This window comes from Oryctolagus cuniculus, chromosome 6, assembly GCF_964237555.1.
Source record: "Oryctolagus cuniculus chromosome 6, mOryCun1.1, whole genome shotgun sequence".
Lineage (NCBI taxonomy): Eukaryota > Metazoa > Chordata > Mammalia > Lagomorpha > Leporidae > Oryctolagus > Oryctolagus cuniculus.
The window spans coordinates 1,294,285-1,319,622 of record NC_091437.1 but is presented as its reverse complement, the minus strand read 5'-3'; the positions used below and the strand labels follow the sequence as shown (position 1 = coordinate 1,319,622).

The window sequence follows — 25,338 nt, the reverse complement described above, 5'->3', positions numbered from 1 at the left end:
CCAAAGACAGTAGCCTGCTTCTTAGGAAGGCCCCTAAAATCCAAGCTAAGGTCAGTGAGGAAAGCCAAGGGCAGTGTCTCAGACGAGCCCTAAGTTCTTAGGCCATCTTCTGCTGCTTTCCCAGGTGCATTAGCAGGGAGCTGAATCAGAAGTGGCACAGCTGAGCCACACACCGGCCCCCCATGGGATGCTGGCACAGCAGGTGGTGGCTTCACCTGCTAAAGCACAGCACCAGCTCCTGTGTGAGCTTTTATTTAGAATGCTGAGATTGAATGGTGGAACTCGCGGCAAGGTCATAGCATCAGCTGGAGTTTGAGTGAGCCATGGAAGCCCCAGCCTGGGCCAGGGTCTTCTCCACTCCACAAGGGTGGCCCTCCATCCTGAGTCGGGTCTGGTCCTGGTTGTTCCCATGCTCAGATGCTGCCCCCCAGTCAAAATCTCTGAGCTGGAACCAGTGTTTGCACTCTGCCCTGCTGTAAGGACAGAGCTGCCTTCCCACGTCTCAGACACCCCCAAGCCTTCAAACACGAGTGTCAGCTTCAGCAGGTTCCTGAGCACCACATGGTTTCTCTCCCAGCCCCATGCTGCAAAGTCTAGCCTGCTTGCCACAGAGCCCCGCTGCTCTCCAGACCCTGACCCCACCAACGGCAGTGTGTCAGAGCCATCAGAAACCTGTAGCCATCAGGGGTCTTTCCACAATTCTTTCCACCAAACTTTTTTTTTTAAATATTTATGTATTTATTTGAAGGCAGAGTTACAGAGAGGCAGAGGTAGAGACAGAGAGGTCTTCTATCCGCTGGTTCACTCCAAATGGCCGCAACAGCTGGAGCTGCTCCAATCTGACCAGGAGCCAAGAGCTTCTTCCGGGTCTTCCACATGGGTGCAGGGGCCCAAGGACTTGGGCCATCTTCTATTGCCTTCCCAGGCCATAGCATAGAGCTGGAGGGGAAGTAGAGCAGCCGGGACTTGAACCAGTGTCCAAATGGGATCCTGGCACTGCAGGCATCAGCTTTACCTGCTTAACTACAGTGCCGGCCCCTTTCCTCATATTTTTTGGGTGAATCTTTGGCAGTTCTTGTTTTGAGGCTCTGTTGAACTACACTGGGTATCATGTGTGTTCTCACTAGAAGTTCTGTGGGCTCATGTTTGGGACCCTAGGCTGCTATTATAGACATATAGGTGACAGATAGATGATGTAGATGATGGACTGATGGATGATAAGATATCTAGATGACAGATGATTAGATAGATAGATTAGATAGATGATTAGATAGATGATAATATAGGCACATTCTAGATAGATAAATGGGTAGATAGATGATAGATGATAGAGACAGGCAGATGTAGGTGGAGGTTGATTGATAGATGATAGAAGGGCCGGCGCTGTGGCGTAGTGGGTAGAGCAGCTGCCTGCAGTGCCAGCATCTCATATAGGTGCCAGTTAGAGGTCCAGCTGCTCTACTTCCAGTCCAGCTCTCTACTATGGCCTCGGAAAGCAGTGGAAGATGGTCCAATTCCTTGGGCCCCTGCACCCACCTGGGAGACCTGGAAGAAGCCCCTGGCTGCTGGCTTCGGATTGGTGCAACTCCGGCGGTTGTGGCCAATTGGAGAGAACCAAAGGATGAAAGACTCTCTCTCTCTCTCTCTCTCTCTCTCTCTCTCTCTCTCTCTCCTCTCTCTCTCTCTGCCTCTCCTTCTCTCTCTGTAACTCTGACTTTCAAATAAATAAATCTTTTAAAAAAGATAGATGACAGAGATAGGTAGATATAAATAGATGACTGAGAGAGACAGGCAGATGCAAGGAGAGACTGATAGATGACAGATGGAGATAGGCAGACACAGACATAGATAGATGATAGAAATAGGCAGATGCAGGGAGAGATTGATTGATAGATGATAGAGATAGGTAGACAGAGAGATGATAGAGAGATGATAGAGCTAGGTGATAAATGATAATATAGCTAGATTGTGCACAGAGAGATGGATAGATGATAGAGATAGGTGGGTAGATAGATGATTGATAGATAGGCTATGCAGGTAGAAATTGATTGATGGATGGACAGATGACAGATGGAGATAGGTGGATACAGGTGTAGACAGGTGGCTGTAGATTGATTCTTGATGTCTGATTCCTGCTTTTGGGTGAGGACTGATTCTGAGCCTTTACCTCTGACTGGGGAAGAATAGGGACTTTGATTTCTCATGGAAGACTTTCATTTACCACCCACAACCTCAGCTCAGCAGCCAGCATCCACGCGACTCCATGGGGCACAGGAGGAGTGTGTCTGTCACCCTCTCAAGATGTCATCTGCGCCGCGCAGCCTAGGATTTTGCAACTTTCTGCCTCCTCTTGGCCAGGGCCACACCTCTCCTGCTCAGCGGCCTCACAGGAGCGTCCTGGGCCTGCTCTTAGTGGGAGCTTCCTCCTCTTTCCCCTCCATGGGGCAGTGGTAGGGGCGGGGGGGAGGGGGGCTTGAGCTCCTTCACAGTGCTATAGCCAGAACTACTTTTGTCCACTGTTTCTAGTGCATTCCAAGGTAGCCGTACACCTGACATGAAGATTCTCTGAATTACTAATATTGGTTACAGAACTACCCAACCCATTTATTTCATTCATGCACTTGAAGTCCTCCTCTACCCAGAGTGGGGGCCCCAAGCCACTCAGCTGCCCCTCCTCACCCTGCAGGACCGGGGTCCCCTGCCCAGTCCCAACTTCGGTCCCACCCTCTGCGGCACCCCTGCTCACGGGACAGGCCCCTGAGCACAGGGATTCACAGAGCACTGAGGAGCCAGGAGGGGCGCACGCCTGCAAACTGCCATGAGCAGGTCTCACACAACCTCAGGAGGAGCACTTGGGGTCCCAGGGAGTGACCTGCGTACCTCTGAATACAGCCAACGCCACTGTTGACGCTGAAGGCATGGAAACACAGTGCACATGGTGACAGGGGCCGTGCAAAAGGGAGGTGGAAGGAGGGCGAGAAAAGGGGGACAGTGACCCAACCCTCGGTCAGCCCCATGGGCTGCTCGGGTTTGTAGGACAGAGGGGCTATGGGAGAAAGCCTGGTCCAGCTCTCTTCACAGGCTCTTGGAGAGAACAAAGGCATAAAGCACCTGCTCAGGGCGGGGGTGAGCTGGGCCCTGGGCCGGACCAGGGGCTGGAGAGAGCAGGAGACACAGGCAAAGGCCGTGCTGGCTCAGGGGGAGGCCGGTGCACTGACACACACACTCCTGCAGAGGGTGCCGAGGAGCCAGTGGCCTGTGCAGCTGCTGCTTGGGGGGTTTGCTTGGCTTGGCAACCTCACCCCACCCACAGACGGCAGGTGTCGGCTTCTTTCACTTCCTTCTCTCTTCCCTCCCTTTTCTTTTGCTTTTTTCTTTTCTTTTTGTTCTTCCTTTTCTTTCTTCTTCAACTGAAGTGAAAATCTGTAACATAAAAGCACACCGTTGGTGTAAGGGTACTTCAAAAGATAAGTGTAAAATATGACAAAATAAATTTATTGTTGGTGCAAAAATTTTGTAATAACGCATATGATGGGTCTTCAGAAAGTTCACAAAAGGGGCTAGCGTGGGGTGCAGGGGGTTAAACTGCTGCTTGAGACACAAGCATCCCACACTGGGACACTGGTTCAAGTCCTGGCTGCTCCAGTTTGGATCCAGCTCTCTGCTAATGGCCTGGGAGAGCAGCAGATGATGACTCAAGTGCTTGGGCTCCTGCCGCCCATGTGGGAGACCAGGATGGAGTTCCAGGCTCCTGGTTCCAGCCATGGCTGTTGCTGCCCTTTAGGGAGTGAACCAGCAGATGGAAGATTCTCTCTCGCCTCTCTCTCTCTCTCATCTTTTATTGAAAGGTTCATGAAAATGTGTATTATGAAAAACCATGCGTAACTTTTTGAAGCACGTTCACAATTCCAAAGTGTTTTTATTTTCCCAAAGTAAAATCCCCAGCCTGTTAAAATCAGGTAGACATTAGCCTATGTGTGTACGAGGGGCCACAGAAAAATGGTGATTTCTGGAAGGAAACAGAAATTTTTGTGTGGTCGAATGAGGGAGAAACGTGACAGCAAGCAAAGCCTTGCTTTTGTGCCCAGACCTCGCAAGGAGGGTCCCAGCCCCAGCTTGGGTAGGCGGGGGGGGCAGCGTACAGGGCTCTGCCCCACCTTGCTCGGGGGGCTCTTGGGCGACCGTGGAGCTGGGGAGGAATTTCAGGAACTCTCAGCCAGAGAGCCCTCCATGGGGAGCACAAATGGAGGGTCCCCCACATCCACGAGAACACCAGCGTGAATGCAGACCGGGCCGGCTTGTGCCGTGCGCCCTTGGCATCACACTGGGCATCGTGCCTCCTGCTGCTGCATCTCAGCCTGCAGACCCTCAGAGCAGCTGAGCAGGCGCAGGTCACAGGCCCTTCTCCCCCACCCCATCTCCTCAGCCCCGTCCGGTCATCTCCTGGCCAGAATCACACGGTGTGGTCCTGTCCTGGGGGTCAGTCTGCAAACACAGGGAGGCGGCCGTGGGCCATGTCCAGGCAGCAGGCCCCGCTCTTCCCTCACCCCCTCCCCGAGTGCACGGGGCTCTTGGTCTCTTGGACAAGCGTCGCCCTCTGCTCCTGTCTGAGGAGCCATGGTGAAGCCCCCATCCTCCTTCCCATCTCACAAGGACGGCGAGGCCTGGGGGATGATGGTTGGGCACAGGCGCCCCCTGCACAGGCTCACAGGGACACCACCTGGGGAGGGCCGGGGGCTGGGCCCGGAGCCCTCAGCACTGACTGCTGACGCGGGCCCTGGCCTCATGCTGGCCAGCAGCCCTTCCCTGTGTGCTGTGTGTCTGTTCCCATAGAGCCTTGCCAGGCATGCCCCAGTATCTCCATCAATGAGGAGAGAAGAGGAAGCTTGACACTTGGCTGTGGGAGATCCGACCCCAGAAGCAGCCCCAGGGAGGCTTCCCTCAAGGACCCCACAGCCACAGGGACAGGGAGGGGACAGGAAGGAGGTGGCCTGAATTTCACCATCCCTGGAGTCTCCGCAGGCAGTGCCAGAATTGGGCAGATTTCAACACCATGGTAAACAACTTTCCCCAAGGAACTGGACAGGTCTGCAGGTCCTAGATAAGTAAGGGACTTTATCTGAGTTCCCCAGCTTCTATCCTTGGCTGGGACCCATGTGGAAAGTCCCCTGTCCTTCTTAGGTTCCTGGTGGAGGCCAAAGCTGGCCCTGGTGGCCATCCTCGTGTCACCTCACCTGGCCAGGGCCTCTGCCCTTATCTCCTGGTGCCAGCATCGTCCACTTCTGCTGACCACACCCCCAGGAAGCACTTGTGTGTGTGTGTGTGTGTGTGTGTTGCAACTGCCAAAACAGCACAGCTGGTTATTTTTGCAAAACAGAAAAATAAACGTAGCAGGAGGATTCAGTGGAAGCCTGGAGCTTGGCTGCTCCCAGGGACTGCCCCCCCGCCTCTGGCAAATGCAAGACTCTCCTGGAATCACCAGATTTCCTGGAAGCTGGCCGCGGATCACCACTAGGTGAGGATTTCTGTTACCCCGGCTCCGTGGGGCCTCTGCTCTGCTCTCTCTTCAGCCTCGAGGGACAGGGAGCCCCCAGGGGAACCCCCAAAGACTTTCCTGCAGCCGCAGAGTGTGTGGCTCCACCGAGCACCCTGATGACCAGAGGCCTGGAGTACGGCAACTTGCCGGCCAGGGCTCAGGAACCTCCTGCCCCCGTCCCCAGGGAGACAACAGGGAAGGGGGGATCCTGTCCCCCAGGGAGACGACAGGGAAGGGGGACTCCTGTTCCTATCCCCCAGGGAGACCACAGGAAAGGGGGGCTCCTGTCCCTATCCCCCAGGGAGACAACAGGGAATGGGGGTTCCTGTCCCCTAGGGAGGTGACAGGGAAGGGGGGCTCCTGAAGGGGAGCTCCTGTACCTGTCCTCCAGGGAGGAGACAGGGAAGTAGGGTGTGGGGGCTCTGGACGCAGTTCCGATCTCGGTGAGGAGGTGAGAGGGGCCCTCGCGGTGGAAGGATGCAAGGCTGAGCCCTGTCAGGGCCGTGAGCGGTGACTCTTCCTTCCTCCCATCAGCTCCTGACAGTGCTCCTCTCCCACCTGGGCCAGGCGGGCACCTCAGAGCCCTCTGTGCCCAGGGCCATGGCAAAGGCAGGCAGTGGGGGTGTCTTCCTGCACAGCTGCGCCGTCTCCCTCCTCGCCATGCAGCTCCTGCAAGCTGGGGAAGGTGAGAGTCCGCCCCGCAGAGGGGCCCGGGGAGCCCAGCTGGGTGGCCTGGGAGACAGGCGGGTGGGCACCAACTCCCTGACCCATGCCTCACCTCGCCCTTCGCTCCTGCCTCCCAAGGGAAAGCCGATTTCAAGGTCCTTGGGCCAGACGGCCCCATCCTGGCCACCGTGGGGGAAGACGCATTGCTGCCCTGCAGACTGTCCCTCAACCTCAGCGCGGAGGACATGGAGCTGAGGTGGTACAGAAGCCGGCCCTCGCCCGCTGTGTACCTGCACAGGCGCGGAGCACAGGTGTCCAGAGAGCAGATGGCAGAGTACCGGGGGAGGACGACTTTCCTGGGCGACCACCTGGCCAGGGGCGAAGCTGTGCTGGGGATTCACAACGTCACTGTGTATGACAACGGGACCTACCCCTGCCTCTTCAGGGACGGGGAGCCTCACAGCGAGACCACCCTGGCGCTGCAGGTGGCAGGTGAGGGCTGCCTCAGCCTCCGCCTCCCTGGGAGCGCCTCTCCCAAGTTCCCGGTCCCAGCTCCAGGCTTGGGCTACCATCCACAGTGCGCAGTGTGGGAGCGTCCCCACGTCCTCACATCCCCACCTGCCCACGCTGTGTCCCAGGAGGTGCAGCCTGCCTTCCCACCATTACTGGGAAAGGCAGAAGGCAGGGAGCCAGGGAAGGAGAGGACCAGCTGGGGAGAGGGAGGGGAGACAGAGTGCAGAGGGGAAGGGGAGACAAGAAGGGAGACAGGGACAGGCCAGGGCGGGCAGAGGAGCTGGGGACGTGGAGGGGGCATTCTGCTCTGCAGTCAGCCCTGCCTGGGCTCCTTCCTGTTCCCCACCCTTCCCGACTTGCAACACGGGAAACTCCCGCTGACTCTCCAAGACTCTTTTCTGCTCTGTTGTATGTAGGTGATTGGTGAAACTATGCAAGCACCTCTGGAACCCTCATAACACATCTGGCATTGGCAGCATCCCTGGACTGAGGCTCTGTGTCTCCCCCAGGGCTGGGCTTGGAGCCCAGAATCCATGTGACCGAGGACCTGGACAAGGGCATCCGAGCCGAGTGCACCTCAGCAGGCTAGTACCCAGAGCCTCACGTGGAGTGGAGAGACTTCAGGGGGCATGCGGTGCCGGCTGTGACCCGTTTCTCAGCCTCAGCCACCACTGGCCTCTTGGCTGTGCTGTCCAGGGTGGCCGTCCCAGACAGGAGCATGGGGGGTCTCACCTGCTCCATCTCCAGCCCCCTGCTCCATGAGAGGAAGGTAGCTGAGAGCCACCTGCCCGGTGAGTGTTCTGTGTGGCTCCAAGCACGGGTGTGTGTGGCCCTGTGTGACGGGACACTGGAGCTTCTGTCTGTGGCCCTGCAGTGGGAGAGGGGAGGGTCCTGGGTGTTGACTGCGAGGGCGGAGTACAGATGGGGGTGCAGACAGCCACTGGGCAGAGAGACCGAGAAAGTTGTGCCCTGACATCGGCTTCCTGTTTGGTTCTTTCCATGTCTCTGGTTTCATAGCAAATTGGAGCAGGATGCATGTAGATGTCCCAGCACACAGTTGCTCCCCACAGCAGGAGAGGTGTGAGTGTCACAGCTGCCAGCACCAGCGTCCCCCAGAGTCCACAGTTCAGCTAAGGGTTGGACCCCATGGGTCTGGACAGATCTGTCTGCCTGAGTCCACCAGCACAGCTGCTGCCCTGAGAGCCCCCCGTGTCCCCCCCAGCCCCTCCCCTCTTATTGCTCGTGGTCTCTACAGTTCCCAGAGCGAGAGCCCAGTGGATGGTGTCCTCCGCAGCCCCCTCCTTGAACTGCACCTGCATTTCCTGCACGTCCGCCCACGGCTCCCTGCTCTTCCTTTTGCCCTAAGTCCACCCCTGGTGTCACTCACACACTGCACCTGCCCATGCATTCTTGGCTGTGTCCAGGTTTAACTTTTCCCAGACCATCCTCTCTGGCTTCTCGGGCACCACGTCCACCGCGTGGTCCTACATTTCTATCACGGCTCGTACACAAGTGTCTGTCCCCGGATGACCTGGTCCCCCTCAGCTCTGCCATAGGGCAGCTTCTGGCCCCTGGAGCTCACTCCTCCCAGCTCTGCTGCTGGGGAAATCCGAGAAGAGAGTGGGGAGGCTGGGGGGCAGAGGACAGGGCAGCTGCTTCCCGCTCATAGGCAGGGTCCTCTCCTGGGTCCCATTTATTATGGGAGCTCCACTTCATGATGTATCACGTCACAAAAGCCCCAGCTCACTGTGGGGTGACGGTCCCAGCTCCTGACACCAGCACTCTGGGGTGAGGGTCCCAGCTCCTGACTCCCACTGTGGGGTGAGGGTCCCAGCTCCTGACACCAGCACTCTGGGGCGAGGGTCCCAGCTCCTGACACCAGCACTCTGGGGTGAGGGTCCCAGCTCCTGACTCTCACTGTGAGGTGAGGGTCCTAGCTCCTGATTCCCACTGTGGGGTGAGGGTCCCAGCTCCTGACTCTCACTGTGGGGTGAAGTCCCAGCTCCTGACACCAGCACTCTGGGGTGAGGGCCCCACCACGTTTGGGAAGACCCTCCCTCAGACCCGGCCCCATCGTGCATGTGAATGAGCATCCATTTCTGAACTGTTTCAGAGCAGGCTGGAGACCTGGTACCCCTGACTCAGATCCTGCAGCAGGGCCTGAGACAGGGACTCTCATCCCGATGTGCTTGGATCCCCAGGGTCCCCGTGGGCCTCCCTCTCAGGACGGCCCCACCCTCCGCGTGGAGGATGCCCCTGTTTCTGATCCTCATTGTGCTGGGGCTCATCATAGCTGGGGGTCTCTGCCTCTGCCCGAAGCTGAACCGGGAAGAGAGCGAGGAGCAGCTGGAGAAAGGGAGGCAGCAGGAAGAACAGGAGCTGGGGCCTGGAGCCAGCTGCGACAGGATTGAGCCATTCCAGGGTGAGTGGGAGTGGGGAGCTGGGCAGGACCCCCGCTGTCACTCACCTGGGCCTTCTGAACCAGCTTTGTTCTGTCCTGGGGTGGGGCAGGGGCTTGTGGAGGGGCCGGCTGCCTGGCAAGAACCTGCAGTCTCAGGCTTCACACTGTTCTTCCCGCCTGGTCCCCCTGGTTGTCCTCCCTGATGGACACAGGGGCATCTGAGCTTGAGGCTATAGTGACTGCCCGGGCTGGGGAATGGGCTCCTTTAGCTGTCCCAGGTGGCTCCCTGGATCGGCCTCTACTGTGTTGTGGGGATGGCACCATGGTGGGAGGAGAGGCAGACAGGAAGGAGAGGGCACAGCAGCCCCTAAAGGAGCCAGCCGGGTGCCACGAGAACACCCCTCCTTCCTGAGGGCAGCACCACAGCGGCTGTGCATTGGCCCCTCACAGTCCCACCACCTCCACACCAGGACCGTGGCCAGCACAGGAGGCCCGGGGGACACTGTCAGAGCCTGTCCAGCCTGGCAGTGCGGGCTGCAGCCTCGGCGTGAGCTCCTTGGAGTCCAGGGACGGGGCGTGTTCTGTGACAGGTGATGCCAGGGGAGCTCAGTGAGCTCTCGTGTGATTTCGCTGCTTCCAGAACACGAGGCTGGGCTGGGTTTCCATCAGCCAGACCCCAAGACACCACAGCCTCCTGCATCACTGCAGAAACAAGTCCCTCCGTCGGAAATGGCCGGTGGGGGTGGAGTCCTTGGAGCCAGGTGCCCCAGGGGACAAGGAGAGGACAGGAGCCCCTTCCTCTGGGGTGGTGGGCATGGTTTCCCTCCCACACTCATTTCTGACAGAGTGAGAAGCCCAGAGTTACTCAAGAGGATGCTGGACAGGGGTGGGTGAGAGCACAGGTGTCCTGAGGCTTGTCCTCAGGCGTGAGTGCATGTGTGCAGGCGTGTGGGTGTGTGTGAGCAGTGTCCAGGCCTTGCATGAGCATGTGCACGAGGTCATGTGTGTGCACATGGAGGTGGTATACACGCATACATGTGTGCATTGTAATGTGTGTGCATTGTAAAGTGTGTGCATGGGTGTGTGTTCCCATCTAAAAGAGCACAGGTTTCATGTCAGACGCTGGGAAGTGGGCACAGAGGCCTGGGAAGGAAGACCCTGGCTCCTTTTGCTCTTGCAAAGTCCAAGGAGAGGCAAATACACAGGTGCACACACATGCTGGCATGCGCTCTTGCACACAGACACATGCACACATGCTAGAGTGCTCTCTCACACACACATATACACAAGTTGGCGCTGGCATACTCTCACACAGACACACACATTGGTTTACTCTCACAATGCACACACATGCTGGCGTGCTCTCTCACACACAGAAATGTTTGTGTGCTCCCTCACACATAGACACACATGCACACACACTGGCACTGTCACACACACAGGTACACACTGGCATGCTCTCTCACACACACATCACACCCACACACTGGCACTGTCTCACAGACACACACACACACACTCTGTGCACTCAGCCAGGTCTCTGCCACCCCAGAAGCAGATCCCTATCACCTGCTTGGGCTGATGGCTGGCAGGAACACAGGAAGAGTACAGGGGTCCCATTGTGGGGCAGACCCTGACATTCCTGTGCATGAGGGACGGCGGACCCACCCCTGATGCCTGTCCCTGGCCTCTTTCCGTAGTGAGTCCCTCGCTGGACCCCACCACAGCCAGCCCCAGGCTCTCCCTGTCTGAGGATCAGAAGAGCATGAGGCGGCTGCTCTTCGACCAGGACCTGCCCCCCTGTGCCAGTAGCTTTGATCAGGACCCCTGTGTGCTGGCCTGGGAGCAGTACTTTGCCGGGCAGTACTACTGGGAGGTCGAGGTGGGGGACGGGAAGGCCTGGACACTGGGCATGTGTCTGGGCAGTGTGGGCCGGGAGGGCAGGATCCCCAAGGCCCCCCAGCATGGCCTCTGGGCAGTGGAGTATTACGAGGAGCGACTCCAGGCCCTGTGCTATCCCAGAACGTGGCTCTGGCCTCCCTGGTGCCTCTGTCGGGTGGGCATTTTCCTGGATTGTGATGGGAGATTTTCTTCTAAAAAATATTTCCTTATTAGATAGGCAGAGGGACAGAGACAGAGAGAACAAGCTCCCATCTGATCTTTCACTCCTGAAATATCCTGACGCTGGGAGCCAGGGACCCAATCCCAGTCTCCCATGTGCGAATCCCATTTCTGGGGTCATCACTGTGGACTGCCGGAGTCTGCGTTAGCAGGAAGCTGAACCAGGAGGCAGAGCTAGGGATCCAACACATGCTCTCTGAGGTGGGCCACAGGTTTCCCGAACAGTGTCTTATCTGCCAAGCCAAACCCCTGCCCCTAAGGTTTTATTTATTTATTTTTTTTAATTTTAAAGTTGGAATAGTGTTGGCCTTTCTGTTACAGTACTGAAAACATAGGCACAATTAAAACGACAAGCCCGGGGTGCAAGCTTGGCTCAGCGGTTACAACATCGCTTGGATGCCTGCATCCCAGATCATGGTGCTGGGTTCAAGTCCCAGCTCTGTTCCTGGGAGATGCCAGCTTCCTGCTGATTGAACCCTGGGAGACAGCAGGTGATGGCTCAAGTACCTGGGCCCGTGCCACCCACCTAGAGACCCACGGAGTTTCTGATTCCAGCCTGACCCAGCGCTGGCTACTGGGGCATCTGGGGAGTGAACCAGTGGATGGGAGATGAAGCTCTGCACCTCCCTCCCTGCTCCTCCAACCTCCCCCTCCTTCCCTCTTTCCTCCCCCTCCAGCTTCCATATAAAATGAATACAACTAAGTAAATAAGTAAACCTCAAGACACTTTAAAAGAAAAAAAGGAGCCCCTTGGAAAATGGTAGGAAAAAGAAGTAAGTGAGCTAACAAGATGGACCCAGATTGGCCAATGCAGCTGTGAAGGTTATTGAACTACTGTTAACTTTCTCTGGTGTTACAGAGCAGTTTCTCAGCCATGGCATTAATATTTTGTCCATATCATTCTCTGTCATGTGGGGCTATGTGTGCACTTTATGCTATGGGGCTGTGTGCATTTCCTTTTAATTTGTTATTTAATTATTTTTTTTAAATTTTTGACAGGCAGAGTTAGACAGTGAGAGAAAGAGACAGAGAGAAAGATCTTCCTTCAGTACGTTCACCCTCCAAATGCCCTCCGTGGCCAGTGTGCTGTGCCGATCCGAAGCCAGGAGTTAGGTGCTGCCTCCTGGTCTCCCATGTGGGTGCAGGGCCCAAGCATTTGGGCCATCCTCCACTGCCTTCCCGGGCCAGAGCAGAGAGCTGGACTGGAAGAGGAACAACTGGGACAGAACCGGTGCCCCAACCAGGACTGGAACCCAGGGTACCAGCGCCGCAGGCAGAGGATTACTCTAGTGAGCCACAGTGCCAGCCTATTTAATTATTTTTTAATTTATTTGAAAAGCAGAGTTAGAGGGATGAGAGAGATAGAGAAAGAGAGTGAGAGTGAGAGCAAGAGACCGAGAGCGAGAGAGAGACAGATCCTCCATCAGCTGGTTTACTCCCCAAATGGCCACAATGGCCAGGGCTGTGCCAGGCCAAAGCCAGGAGGCTGGAGCTTCTTCCAGGTCTCCTACAAGCACTTGGGTCATCTCCCACTGCTTTCCCGGGTGCATTAAAGGGAGCTGGATTGGAAGTGCAGCAGCTGGGTGTTGCAGCACGCCCAAGCAGGATGCCGGCATCACTGTGCCACCATGCCTGCCCCTGTCTGCCTTGCTCTGGACCCTCCCCTCCCTCTGGGTGCCCTGCACACAGTGACCAGCCAGCCTGCCTTCTGCGCCGTGCTCCTCCTGACTCATTCTCGCTGGTGCACATGCGTCTGTCCCTGGAGGCTGCCTGTGGGTTACCTCACCCCTTCGCTGGGTGCATCAGTGCTGCCCTTGCTGCATCCCTTCTCAGGGGGGTGCAGGGAGCCGATGCCCACCTCACTCTACGCCTTCAGAGTAGACTGGGAGTGAGCACCATGGTGGACTGCGGGTGTCACAGGGAGCACTGGGAGTAGCCGAGCTCACTGCTGGCAGAAGAGGGGGCCCTGCCTTCTGCTTTCCTGATATTTCTGCTTTTCCTACCCTATAATGGAGTTGCTCTCACCTCTCAGTTTCTCATAGTACGGATGGCTGTGCAGAGTAGGGGTGACTCCTGTGCAGCCAGGGTCAGCAGTCCAGTACCTCCTCTCGTTGGGAGTGGGTGGGAATGCTTGGCTATCCTGGCCTGTGGAGGTGAGACCGTGGGAGGTGTGCAGTGTGTGAAAAGGCACCGAGGAGATCCTCAGGCCATGGGCGCAGGGCAGTGTGGGAGCCAACTGCACTTAGGCAGGATCAACTCGGGTTGCATGTGCTGTGGGTTGTATGTTCTCGAGTGACAAGTCACGAAAGAAGAAGACTTCTTGTCATGTGGTATAAAGGATGTGTCCTGTCATGGCTGTTGGCGTTGACCTTGGTCACATGGCCGAGGCAGTGCTCTGCAGGCTTCCTCACCCCGTGGTCACTGCTGTCCTGTCACACGCCACAAGGTGGGAGGAAGCTGCATCCTGACGCCATCTCATCCCTTCTGTTTTCTTCTGCACCTACTCTCTGATGTTTGCTTGTTTCCCAGGTGTCCCCAGGGCATCTTCACGCATCCATCAGCACTTCAGTGTATACCTGAGAGTGCTGCACTTACACCTCTCCTGATTGTTAGAGGTAGACATTAGATGCGTTTCTCCCACTCCTGGAGGACACGCTTTCAAAAGCACTGCCCTGTGTGTGTCTCCGCTGTGCCTCATGCAAAATTCTCACATTTAACAAAAACTGCAATAGTCTTACGTTTGTAAGATACTGGCCACAACCCTTGTGACAGGTGACAAAAGTTCACCACTTTTCACCCCTATGGTCTCTTAGGAGGCAGACTTTTTTTTTTTAAGTTTTTTTTTTTTTTTTAATTTGACAGGTAAAATTACAGACAGTGAGAGAGAGAGAAAGAAAGGTCTTCCTTTCATTGGTTCACTCCCCAAATGGCCGCTATGGCCGGAGCTACAAAAATTGGAAGCCAGGAGCCAGGTGCTTCCTTCTGGTTTCCCAGGCGTGTGCAGGGGCCCAAGCACCTGGGCTATCCTCCTCTGCCTTTCTGGGCCACAGCAGAGAGCTGGACTGGAAGAAGAGCAACAGGGACTAGAACCTGGCACCCATATGGGATGCCGGTGCCACAGGTTGAGGGTTAGCCTAGTGTACCATTGCACCGGCCCCAGGAGGTAGACTTTCAACAGAGGCACATCTTTGCCAGGGGACTCGGTCTCAGTTAAAACATGTTCTCCTATGTCCTTCCAACATGCAGCCTTCCCCGCCCCATTCACTTCCAAAACCAGGAAAGGTTCCTAATGATGGGAACAGGGAGGTCTGAGGGCAGCTGTTCCCAGCCCCCGCCTTCCTCCTGGGGGAAGAACACAGCCCCAGCCCGCTCCTCTGCCTGGCTCTGTTGGCCAGCCCCTGACTGCAGCGTCTAACCCCAGTCCTGGAAAGTGGGTGAGGGGAAATGAATCTTCCTGGGTGCATGGCTGAGAAGGCAAGGCCTGCTTCTGGCTCCTTAAGATGGGGTCTTTTGGAGGGAAATTAAAAACAAAATGCTCTAATTATTGTACCCCAAGGTTATTTTTCTCTGAAACTCTAATTCTGTGGTTGAGAATCAGAATTTGTCACTTTCGTTCTCAAGGGACAGCACCTTGAACACGGATCACCACGGGACTTCTATAGCTTTACTCAAACCCTTTCAGTTCTGGTGAAACAGATGTGGCATCTTGCAAGTTAGCAGCTTCCCCTGCCATCTGCATCTATTGCCGTACCTCACCCAAGAAAATATCATGTGGGAATAATGGCACTCTCATTTCATTATGATTTCATGTATTTTCCTGTCCTAGTTCTTACACCCCAGATTTACAAGGTGATACAAAAATCTTACAAAGAACGAGAACTTGGAGTTTTAGTTATGCACGCTTCACACTGAGTATGTGTCCCTAATGTTATAAACAAAACTCAAAAGAAAACCCATGTCAATGTACGACTATTTTGCTTGGACAAGCTAGTTTGCTTATATCAAAAACTCCTGTTCCCCTCCTGCATGAGAAAGGAGAGCTCCTGCACCCAGTGTTTCCCTTGATAGGTCTGATTTTGTCTTCCAGGTGTTTCCCCTTTGTTTTCTCCCCGCTGGAACCAAAGAAGCATCCCTGTCACTCTGTGGTGCACTTGGAGCCATGATCAGAACACCTGCCATGCTGCAGGAATGGAGAGCCCTGCAGTCTGGGGGCCGGCACACAGCACACCTCCCCATCACACCGTAGGGAGTTTACCTCCTTTCCACTTTCTCAGCAGACTCTCCCTCACCTCCTTGTTCCGGAGCATGTAGATGAAGGGGTTGAGAACGGGGGTCACCACGGTGTTCAGGATGTGGATGGCCTTGCTCAGGTCCAGGGCGTTCTTGATGGAGGTTCGCACATGCAGGAAGATGGTGGACCTGTACCACAGGAGGACCACAGTGAGGTGGGAGGAACACGTGGAGAAGGCCTTGCTCTGGCCACTGGCCGAGGGGATCCTGAGGATGGTGCTGATGATGTAGACGTAGGAGACCAGGGTGATGAGGCATGAACTCAGAATGACCACACAGGCGATCACGAAGGCCACGATCTCCACGACTTGTGTGCTGGTGCAGGCCAGGGCGATCCAGGGCGCGATGTCACAGAAGTGGTTGATGGCACGGGGACCGCAAAAGGACAGGCTGCTGACGAGGGCAGTGGGTGCCACGATGGGCAGGAAGCCACAGGCCCAGCAGCCCAGGGCCAGCAGCAAGGAGAGCAGGCTGCTCATGATGGCCACGTAGTGCACTGGGATGCCAGCACCACAGGCGGTGGCCCTACCCACCAGCCCCCACACTCTGTGTTTAGACTCTGAAAACTTGATGCCACAGCCAGCCCTTTGCAAGAGATTAGGCTAATTGGAGACACTAAGTTCTGTGAGCCTCGTATTCACCTAACACACAGACCAAACCTCCAGATTTCTGCAAGTGTGCACTTGGCCTAGAATGGAGAATTCTCACACTCATGGGAACATCATTCTTCTTCTTAGATTAATTAATTTATTTTTTAAGGCAGAGTTGGAGAGGGAGAGGGAGAGGGAGGGGGAGGGGGAGGGGGAGGGGGATGGGGAATGGAAGGGGAAGGGGGAAGGGAAGGGGGAAGAGGAGAGGGAATGTCCATCCATTGGTTCACTCCCCAGTTGTCCGAAAAGGCCAGGGCTAAGCCAGGCTGAAGCTAGGAGTCAGGAGTCTCATCTGGGTCACCCATGTGGGAGGCAGGGCCCCAAGCACTTGGGCCATCTTCTGATGACTTTCCTGGGTCATTAGTAGGGAGCTGGATCAGAAGTAGAGCAGCAAGGAGAGGATCCAGCACGTATATGGGATACCGGCATCCCTGGTTGCAGCTTTACTGCTAAGCCACAGCGCCAGCCCGGAGCCCAACCATTTTTAACAGTGCAAAGTGGAGGAGATGGAGCAGTCCTCATGGCTGCATCATAGAGCCAATGAGTTCCCGACCCATGAGTCACAGTGCCTGCCCATTTCTGAGAAGCCTCAATGGCTTCCCACTTAAAAGCTAAGCTGCAAAGCCTTGGAATTGTTTCTCCTTAATCACAGGGATGGCATCAAATAGCTTCAGTTGGATCTACAATCAGGCAGGACCATGACCTTCAAAGGAAGCCACAGCTCCTCTTCCTTTCTCTGTCACACTCGGGAGGCTGCTGAAAAGCTGCAGCTGTGACCAGGAGTAAATTATGGAGCTAGGTCTGTGGGGGGGGGGGGGTTCAAAAGTGTTTCTCTGACTTCTCCTTGAATGCCAGTCATGGAGGATTGATTGCAGTCGCCCTACTTACAGTGACTACCTATTTTATCCATGAAATCCCAAGTTTTCCATCATGCAAATATTTCATTGACATTTATTTCAAAGTTATCCTAGTTTATTGCTCAATTCAGTCTTTATAGGTATTCTATATTTAGGAGGATGGGACATAATGGGCTGATTCTGCTGTAAATTAAGTATTTCTGTTGCAGATTAAGGTGGAAATACCATCCTGAACCTGTATATCAAAAACATTAACGAATGACCATGCACACAATTGATTTGAAATTGTTTGTATCACCTGCTACAAGCAGCAGAATGTTAAAAGGTTATTGAAAAGTATAGATAACAATGGTTTAAACTGTTCATGTGATCGAATAGTCTATTCTGGGGTCACTGGTACCAACAACACTGCATTACTTTTGGTGAATCTATGCATACTATGAGGGAAAACATTTATTTACATACAGAATGTCAAGTCACTCAAAATCTTCTTTCTACCTAGTTACTTTGCATGAGGGTGCTGAGCTCGGAGTAGGATTGTAGGATTTTAGGAACTCAGCAAACAGAAATGAGCACCTGGTCGTCAGGGCCAGAGTTACATGGACTGCACGGAGAGAAAGACAAGGCTGGGCAGGGTTTGCCAAGAGCCTCGGCACTCTGGCGCCCGCTGTTGGCTTCCAAAGCCCTCCAGTGGCAAACTCAAATGTTCCCCCCCACTGCTGTAAACACAGTCCATGCAGGCAGATTGATCACTGTTTTGCACACTCCCTGAAACTGCCCAGGACGCCTGCAGGCCTCAGATAACACAGACTGCAGACTCCTCAGCTCACTGTGCTGCTCAGCTCCCCTGCAATGCCCTTCCCTGGGGTCCTCTTGCCCCCTTCTGTGCCTAGTGACCCTGGCCCCAGGGTCCTTGGGCTGGGGGGTGTCCTGCTAGAGGACACCCATTGGCTCCATTAGAGCCTGTGGAAACATCCTCCAAAGGCAGTGTTGTGCTGCCTCATCAGTGGGCACATTCCCCAAAGTCACAGCTGGAAGTGACAAGAGGCCCTGTTTACAAACATCAGGATTTCTTTCTCACTAAAATGTAACACAGCTGGTGAATGATCTGTTAAACAATGGGGAATCAATGAGGAGTTTTAATCCAGATATTTCTAGTTGCCTGGAAGTGAGTGGGAAAGGGTTGGTGTTAGGAGGGGCTGAATTCAGAGCAGGTGAGGAGTCCTCTGGTTCCTCTGGTGTTCCTGACCTGCTGGTCCTCCCTCCATGTTCCTCCTTCCTCTGTCTCCCCAGTTCCTGCCGTGCCCCCAGGTGGCCCAGGCACTCCCTGCTGCTCCCTGAGTGCAGGTGGAAGTGCTGTGTAAACACAGGGCTCTCCAGGCAGTGTTGAGCCAAGTTTATGCCCCAGCTTGTGCTTGGCTGTTTGAGCTGGTCGTAGTACGAATGAGCCATTCTTTATGATTCTGTATGCGTCTCTCCTCCCTTCCATACTGGAGGCCACGCTGAAGCCGAGTCTGCCCTGGCCCCTTCCATAAGACTGTGTCCTTGGGATGGGTCTGGCATGTAGTAGGGGATTGAAAACATTTTGGGCCGGCGCCTCAGCTCACAAGGCTAATCCTCCACCTGTGGTGCAGGCACACCGGGTTCTAGTCCCAGTCAGGGAACTGGATTCTGTCCCGGTTGCCCCTCTTCGAGGCCAGCTCTCTGCTGTGGCCCGGGAGTGCAGTGGAGGATGGCCCAAGTGCTTGGGCCCTGCACCCGCATGGGAGACCAGGAGAATCTCATGGCTCCTGGCTTCGGATCAGCACAGTGCACCGGCTGCAATGCCCCAGCCAGGGTCTCTCTCTCTCTTTCTCTCTCTCTCTCTCTCACTGTCCACTCTGCCTGTCAAAAAAAAAAAAAAAAAAAAAAAAAAAAAAAAAAAAAAAAAAAAAAAGAAAGAAAGAAAGAAAGAAAGAAAGAAAGAAAACATTTGTGGAATTAATGACCAGAGCAATGGGCATGAGAAGTCTTCTCAGCACTGACAGAATCAAAGAAAATACTAAAAGGTCTCGGTTTCCAGTGCACATCTTTTGCCAGCCAGAACTCACAATAGAACACAATAACTTGCAGTTTCCCTCTCACCCCTATAATTGCATTGAAAAAAGATATTAGAAATTCATTCATTAGAAGTTATTACACACAAATACTTGGCACTTCAAAAATACTCATCTATTCTTCCTTGTGCCTAGTAGATATTGTGGATAAATGCCCATTTCACACATATTCTTTTTCATTCCTTCTTTCCATAGCTGTTTAACAAACACCAGTGTCCCATTAGGGTCAGGTCTGCAAGGTCCTAAGGATTTCCCAACAGTTCTTAGACGTTATAGAGACTTTTGTACCTAAGGCTATTGAAAGAAAAGAGGAATCCCGTACAATCTGAAGCTCACATGTGTGTAGTCACAAGGCCCTGGAATGTTACCATCTTGATTCCCATTAGATGGTAAAAGAAAGCAACCAAGGATAAAATTTCCCCCAGCATGGTTTAACAGAGACCATTCACCTTTGATCGGTTGTTGGCCAGAGACCCCCGCCAGCAGTTACTCCGCTCTGACCTGTGGGGTCCATCCTGGGCCCACAGGGACATCAGCAGAGCTTCTGTAGCCACCACCCCAGGCCTCACTCAGTCCACCAAGTGTCCTCCGCAGCTTTCCTTATCAAACAACGGAGCTTCCTCTCACTCCAACTCTGTATATACCACACTTCCTCCTCACAACTTTTCTAACAGCCTCTTTGAAGTCTTTGTTCCTCAAGCTGTAAATAACAGGGTTCAGCAGTGGGGTGACCACAGTGTAGAAGACAGAAGCAATCTTGCTGATTTCTGGTGACAGCTGGGCACAGGGGCGCACATACATGGAGATCATAGTGCCGTAGTAGATGGTGACAACAGCCAGGTGGGAGCCGCAGGTGGAGAAGCTCTTCATCCGGCCAGAGGCTGAAGGGATCCTCAGGATGGAGGACACGATGAGCACGTAGGACATGAGGGTCAGGAAGAAGCAGATGCAGAGGACGGCAATGGACAGGACGAAGATGGCCAGCTCGGGAACACGGACACTGGAGCACGACAGCTGCATCAGTGGGTGGAGGTCGCAGAAGAAGTGGTTGATCTGGTTGGGGCCACAGAAGTCCAACGTGGAGATCATCAGGGAAGGCAGAAAGCCCGTGCCAGCGCCCATCAGCCAGGAGGCAGCCGTTAGCTTGGTGCAGGTCTCGGGGCTCATGAGGACAGGGTAGTGGAGTGGGCGGCAGATGGCCAGATAGCGGTCGCAGGCCATCATGGCCAGGAGGAAGCACTCGGTAGCCCCAAAGAACACGAAGAAGTAGAGCTGTGCCATGCAGGCGGAGAAGGAGATGGCCCGGCCCCCCGAGAGGAGGCTGGCGAGGAGAAGGGGCACGATGGTGGACGTGTAGCAGATCTCCAGACAGGAGAGGTGTTTGAGGAAAGAGTACATCAGAGAGTGCAGCAGCTGCTGCTGGCTCACCACAGCGATGACAACAACATTGCCTGCAATGGTGAGAGTGTAGACAGCCAGGAAAATGGCAAAGAGCAGAGTCTGCCACTCAACAATGTTCTGGAACCCTAGGAGCTGAAACTCAGTGACAGCGGACTTGTTCGGGGGCATGGCCATTGACTACAGGGGACAGAGAAATTGGGGAGAGGCACAGAACACAGAAAAGACGCACAGAACACAAAAGATGCTGATAATATTCATGCTTGGAACTCCAGACAGGATTTCTAATAGTTGATGTCTCTGGGTACAGCTTTCCAGAGGCATGAACCTATAATTCCATGTCTCTTTAACAAGATACAGCTGAACATGACTAAGACCACAGAGGGAGACTGTGTAAGTGCCGTTTTGATTTAATTAAGTAGATAGAATTAGTATCAAGATGGGGTTGGTGCGGATCTTCCCAGAGCTCACACAGGCCCAGGGAGCTGCCACCCTGCTGAACCCCGACTCCCGGCTCACCCTTCCTAACACAGAAGCCCCTGCCTCTTGCCACTTGTGATTTTGCTGGGGTTACCTCCCAGGGCTGACATTACCTCAAATCTCATCGGGATGAGGGAAGCACAGAACTCGGCTCCCAGGAGGCTGGGTCAGCATCAGTGCCACGCAGTGAGATGCAGCTAAGCTCCTGTTTTGCAGCTTTCTTTGAAATTGTATTAAAATAAACAGAATTAAGACAGTTGCTGTTCTTCCATGCAGTCTTACATGGACGAAGCAGCCGCTGACTTCTTGAGAACTCTGTCTTGGTCACTGTTGTTACTAGTGTGGCACACACTTGCCTCTTGGGGCAGAATTAGTGACAGTTTCCACACCGACGAGCAAAGGCGAGCTGTGCCCCCATAGCTAGGGCTCATTTCCCAGCCTGATGTCCGCAGCCACAACAACCAGACCTGGAGATCTGGGCTGTGGGACGCAGCACCCAGCACGTGCACTACAGGCTGAAGCAAGCTCCTCCTTCTCCCTGGAAACCCCCTTTCCCCCTGCCAGTGCACAGAGCCCTGCGTTGCCCCTGCCCCGGGCTCCGGGTTACTCTCCTCCAACCTAACTTGCACTAGGCTTCCATCATCAGATCTGCAGTTTGCCATCTCCTGCTGGTGCTGGGTTTGGTTGAAGCAGCTGCCTCCCTTCAATAACCATGGGGCGCCTGGGGACCTGCCCTTGAGAGCCCTGCTCCCCAGACACTCTCCTGTGAGCTGCCAATCAGGTGCATGAACAATGAGGTCGGCCTTCCGAGACTTGAATCTGCCCACCAGGGACAGTGGCAGCTCCCATGCTCTGCTGGAAATAGGATTGGAAACACTGAACTTAGGACAGGCCCCGGCAATAATGAACTGGAAATTGAATCAGACAAGAGTGTTCCTCCAAAATGAAAGAAGTAGGCAGTTAGTGATGGAACAGTTCTGACGACCAAACATGTAGAAGTTACTCTTCACTGAGTAGCTTCTGCCGCCACACTTTACAGGGGTGGCTGTTTGACAACTGTGTACACCTAGGTAAACTAAATAATTCATATCACCGGGAAAACTTAAATTTTGAAGACCCAATCTGTGCTCTTCTGGAATAGGCACAAGAAACCTGAATTTTCTCTCCAAAACCCTTTTAGTCATTTTTAAAATATTTTTTTAAAAACATTTATTTGAAAGGTAAAGTGACAGAGAAAGAGGGGGATAGATAAGATCTTCCCTCTGCTGGCTCACTCCCCAAATGCCCACAGCAGCCAGGGCTCTGCCAGGCTGGATACAGGAGCCAGGAACTCCATCCAGGCCTTCCGGATGGGTGGCGGGGGCTCAAGGATTTGAGCCATCATCTGCTACCTCCCTGGAGCATTAGCAGGGAGCTGGATGGGGAACATGGAGCAGCAGGGACTGAAACGGGGTGTTCTGTGGGCGGGGACAGCCTTCCTGTGAACACCACGGCAGCCGGGGTGATGGAGCCTCGGAACTGTCAATCTTACTGATTTCTCAACTTGACCTTCATAACCTTATTGTTAACTTGTTTTAAGTAACTGCATAGTAATTAATAGTTGCATTGAAGTAAAAATAAACACCCAATGATGCGTAGCACACAAAAACAATATATTCACTGATATCTTTATTCAAACTTTATCTAAAGTGATATTCCAAAACTCTTCTTTTATATTTCTCGGTAAAGCTGTTTTGAAGGTGCCCTTCACAGGTGCATTATTAACTTGTGCACAGAGAAATCTGAAGTCCTATAACTATCTTTTACCACGGTATTTTTACCCAGTCATTTACTGGCAATTTTATGCTAATAAATGGCTGCCAGAAATCATTAGAACATAAGAGAAATGACCACAGTTCCCTGAGATCACAGCCTAACTTCACTGTAAAATATAGAATACTGCCATTTGTGGAGCATTCGTTGAGTTGGTTTTCAGGGTTGAGTGGCTTGCACACATGACCTCACTCTCATGGTGGTCTGCGTGTCCAGTGTCCACTTAGAAGAAGGAACTCAGAGGCCCAGAAAGAGAGTGATTGGCTCAAGGCCACCAGATCAAAGTACCACAGCACCACCAGTCCCAGCCAGAACAGCTGGCTGTCGGGGCCATACGTGGGGTCTTTGAGGAAGAAGCTAAGCATGGATTTCAAAAATACTTGCACCAGAATGGGCTCATTCTGTTCCCAGGAGCTCTTTAAGGCAACTTCAGTTTGCAAACACAGGTCCTCGTTTCATCTCTAGCCACAGCAAAAGGTGCTTGCTCTCAACGTAATGAAAGGCAAGCCATCTGGTGCTCACCCTGTGAGCACGGGGCCTGCAGACTGCCTGGAGCTCCTGCCTCGGGTTCCGGATCCATGCTCCATGAGGGGTCCAGGTCCATGCTCCATGAGATCCCAGGTCATCAGTGTGCAGTCCATGGGCAGCATCGTGGCTTTCGGGGTCGTGCTGGGAGGGCATGATGGAGGCTGGGGGTGCCGCCTCCATTGCAGACAAGACAGCTTGAGAGAGGAGAGAAGTGGTTTTCAGGGAGGAATTACGACTGCAGTTTCATCCTAAAGTTAAAAATGCCATGGACAGGTGGAGGCTTCAGGAAAATGTATTTTGGTCCAGGAAAAGGAAGAATGTTCTGGAACTAAGGCTCCACACCCCTCTGGAGCTGTGGCTGTGCTGTGTTGATCAGGGAAGTGATGTCTTAGAGAGGCAGGTGCCGAAGTGCTTCCTGAAATCTAAGTCTATTCTAATTTCATACACAGAAGCGACTGCACTAACTTGCAGGCGTAGCTGCCTGAGGAGGAGCAAAGTCCATGGGGTGCTGCTGTTTTTGGCCTGCATGCTGCGGGTCCATGGCCACACGCTGAAGTGGGGGGGCTCTTGCTGGGGTCTACCTAAGGAGCTGCTACACCGGGAGACACAAGTCCAAGACAGCCGTGTTCTGAAGGTCCAGAAGAAGGCAAAACCCCTGCCACGCATGTGGGAGACCATGGTGGGGCTCCTGGTTCTGGGTGTTGGCCTGGCCCAGCCCTGGCTGTTGGGAACATTTGGAGAGTGAACCAGTAGATGGATGATCTCTCTCTCTCCCCCTCTCTCTCTCCCCCCTCCTGCATCTTTCTCTTTCTGTTGTTTTCTTTTCTTATACATAAAATCAAGAGCAGCAACAAGGAACAATAATCAGAGAAGGCGGGGCACAAATGGAGAGGAACCCCAGACAACAAGGATGGCATGTGTGTGTAGGGAGTTTAGCTAAACTCTTTGGGAGGCTATGTTTGTAAACGTTGGAGTCAGGGAAGGGACGAGGGAGAGAGGGTGTCACACATGGCTGTGACGCCCGACTCATACCCTCTCATTAGGCATCCAGGCCTTGAAGCTGGCTCTGATCACTTCCTCTAAGCCCACGTGTTTTAGGACTGGGCTACATGTGCACAGAGATACCCCAGAGCTGAGAACCCCGTCAAGCAGCCCGGGGTCACAGAGGGACCCCAGAGCTGAGAACCACCTGCCAAGCGGCCTGGGGGCACAGAAGGTGGAAGCCAGGCTGGAGAAACCAAAAAACAGGAGTGACAGTGCCCGGAGCACCCATGCCTCTGCAGGACCCAGAGCCTTACACATGGACATCCAGGACTAAATTCCTTCCAATCCCACAGGCCTGACCCCAGCCCCTCCCATCCAAGCTTGCCCAGCTGTCTCCCACCTAATCCATGAGCTTTCCCGACCCAGGGAGGCAGCCATGGGTCATGTTCCCAACATCGAGTGAAATCATGTAGAGTGTGTAAACATAGAATGAGATATCATACAGGATCATGTAAACATGGAGATCATTGATGAGTGTAAACATGGAACAAGACATCACATATGAGCATGTAAACATGGACTGAGCTCACGTACAGGTGTGAACATAGAGATCATTTATGAATGTAAACATGGAATGAGGCATCATATGTGAGCATGTAAACATGGAGTGAGGTCATGTACAGGTGTGAACACGGAATGCAGAACATGTGAAATGTGCCAGCTACAGACCTCACGTTGGGCCCCTCACGCCACCTGTGGGAGACTCCTATGATAAGCTAGCCAGTCCTCTCCATTCTCTTTTGCCCTGGTCCCTCCCACTGGTATTTGCTGAGGGTGCCTGTGTGCCAGGTGCTCTCTGTAGGTACGGAGACACAGCAGTGAACAAAATTAAAAACACCTGGGGTGAGCATTGTGCCACAGTGGTTAGGCTGCTGTACTCCATGTAAGAGTACCTGGGATCCAGTCCCACTTGGGTTCCAACCCAGCTTCCTACTAATACCCTCAT

The 25,338-nt window shown here is 53.9% G+C and overlaps 2 protein-coding genes across 2 annotated transcripts; one reads left to right on the top strand and one right to left on the bottom strand.

The window, feature by feature from the left end:
- The first annotated feature begins 5,190 nt into the window (after positions 1-5,190).
- On the top strand, positions 5,191-17,397 carry LOC100353136 (butyrophilin-like protein 10). The gene is given in 5 exon segments (XM_070075948.1): positions 5,191-5,515; positions 6,071-6,221; positions 6,341-6,694; positions 7,225-7,506; positions 15,325-17,397. Coding segments are annotated over 4 exon segments (945 nt in total). The 5' UTR covers positions 5,191-5,515; positions 6,071-6,136; the 3' UTR covers positions 15,549-17,397.
- Positions 17,398-19,014: 1,617 nt separating this feature from the next.
- LOC127486268 (olfactory receptor 11L1-like) lies at positions 19,015-20,764 on the bottom strand. Its single transcript, XM_070075947.1, has one exon. It carries the CDS (start codon positions 20,703-20,705, stop codon positions 19,734-19,736), a length of 972 nt encoding a protein of 323 aa, XP_069932048.1. The 5' UTR covers positions 20,706-20,764; the 3' UTR covers positions 19,015-19,733.
- Between the last annotated feature and the right edge of the window lie 4,574 nt (positions 20,765-25,338).

Bases quoted from the DNA above. Each gene is read 5' to 3' on its own strand.
- LOC127486268 (XM_070075947.1), bottom strand. From the start codon at position 20,705: ATGGCCATGCCCCCGAACAAGTCCGCTGTCACTGAGTTTCAGCTCCTA.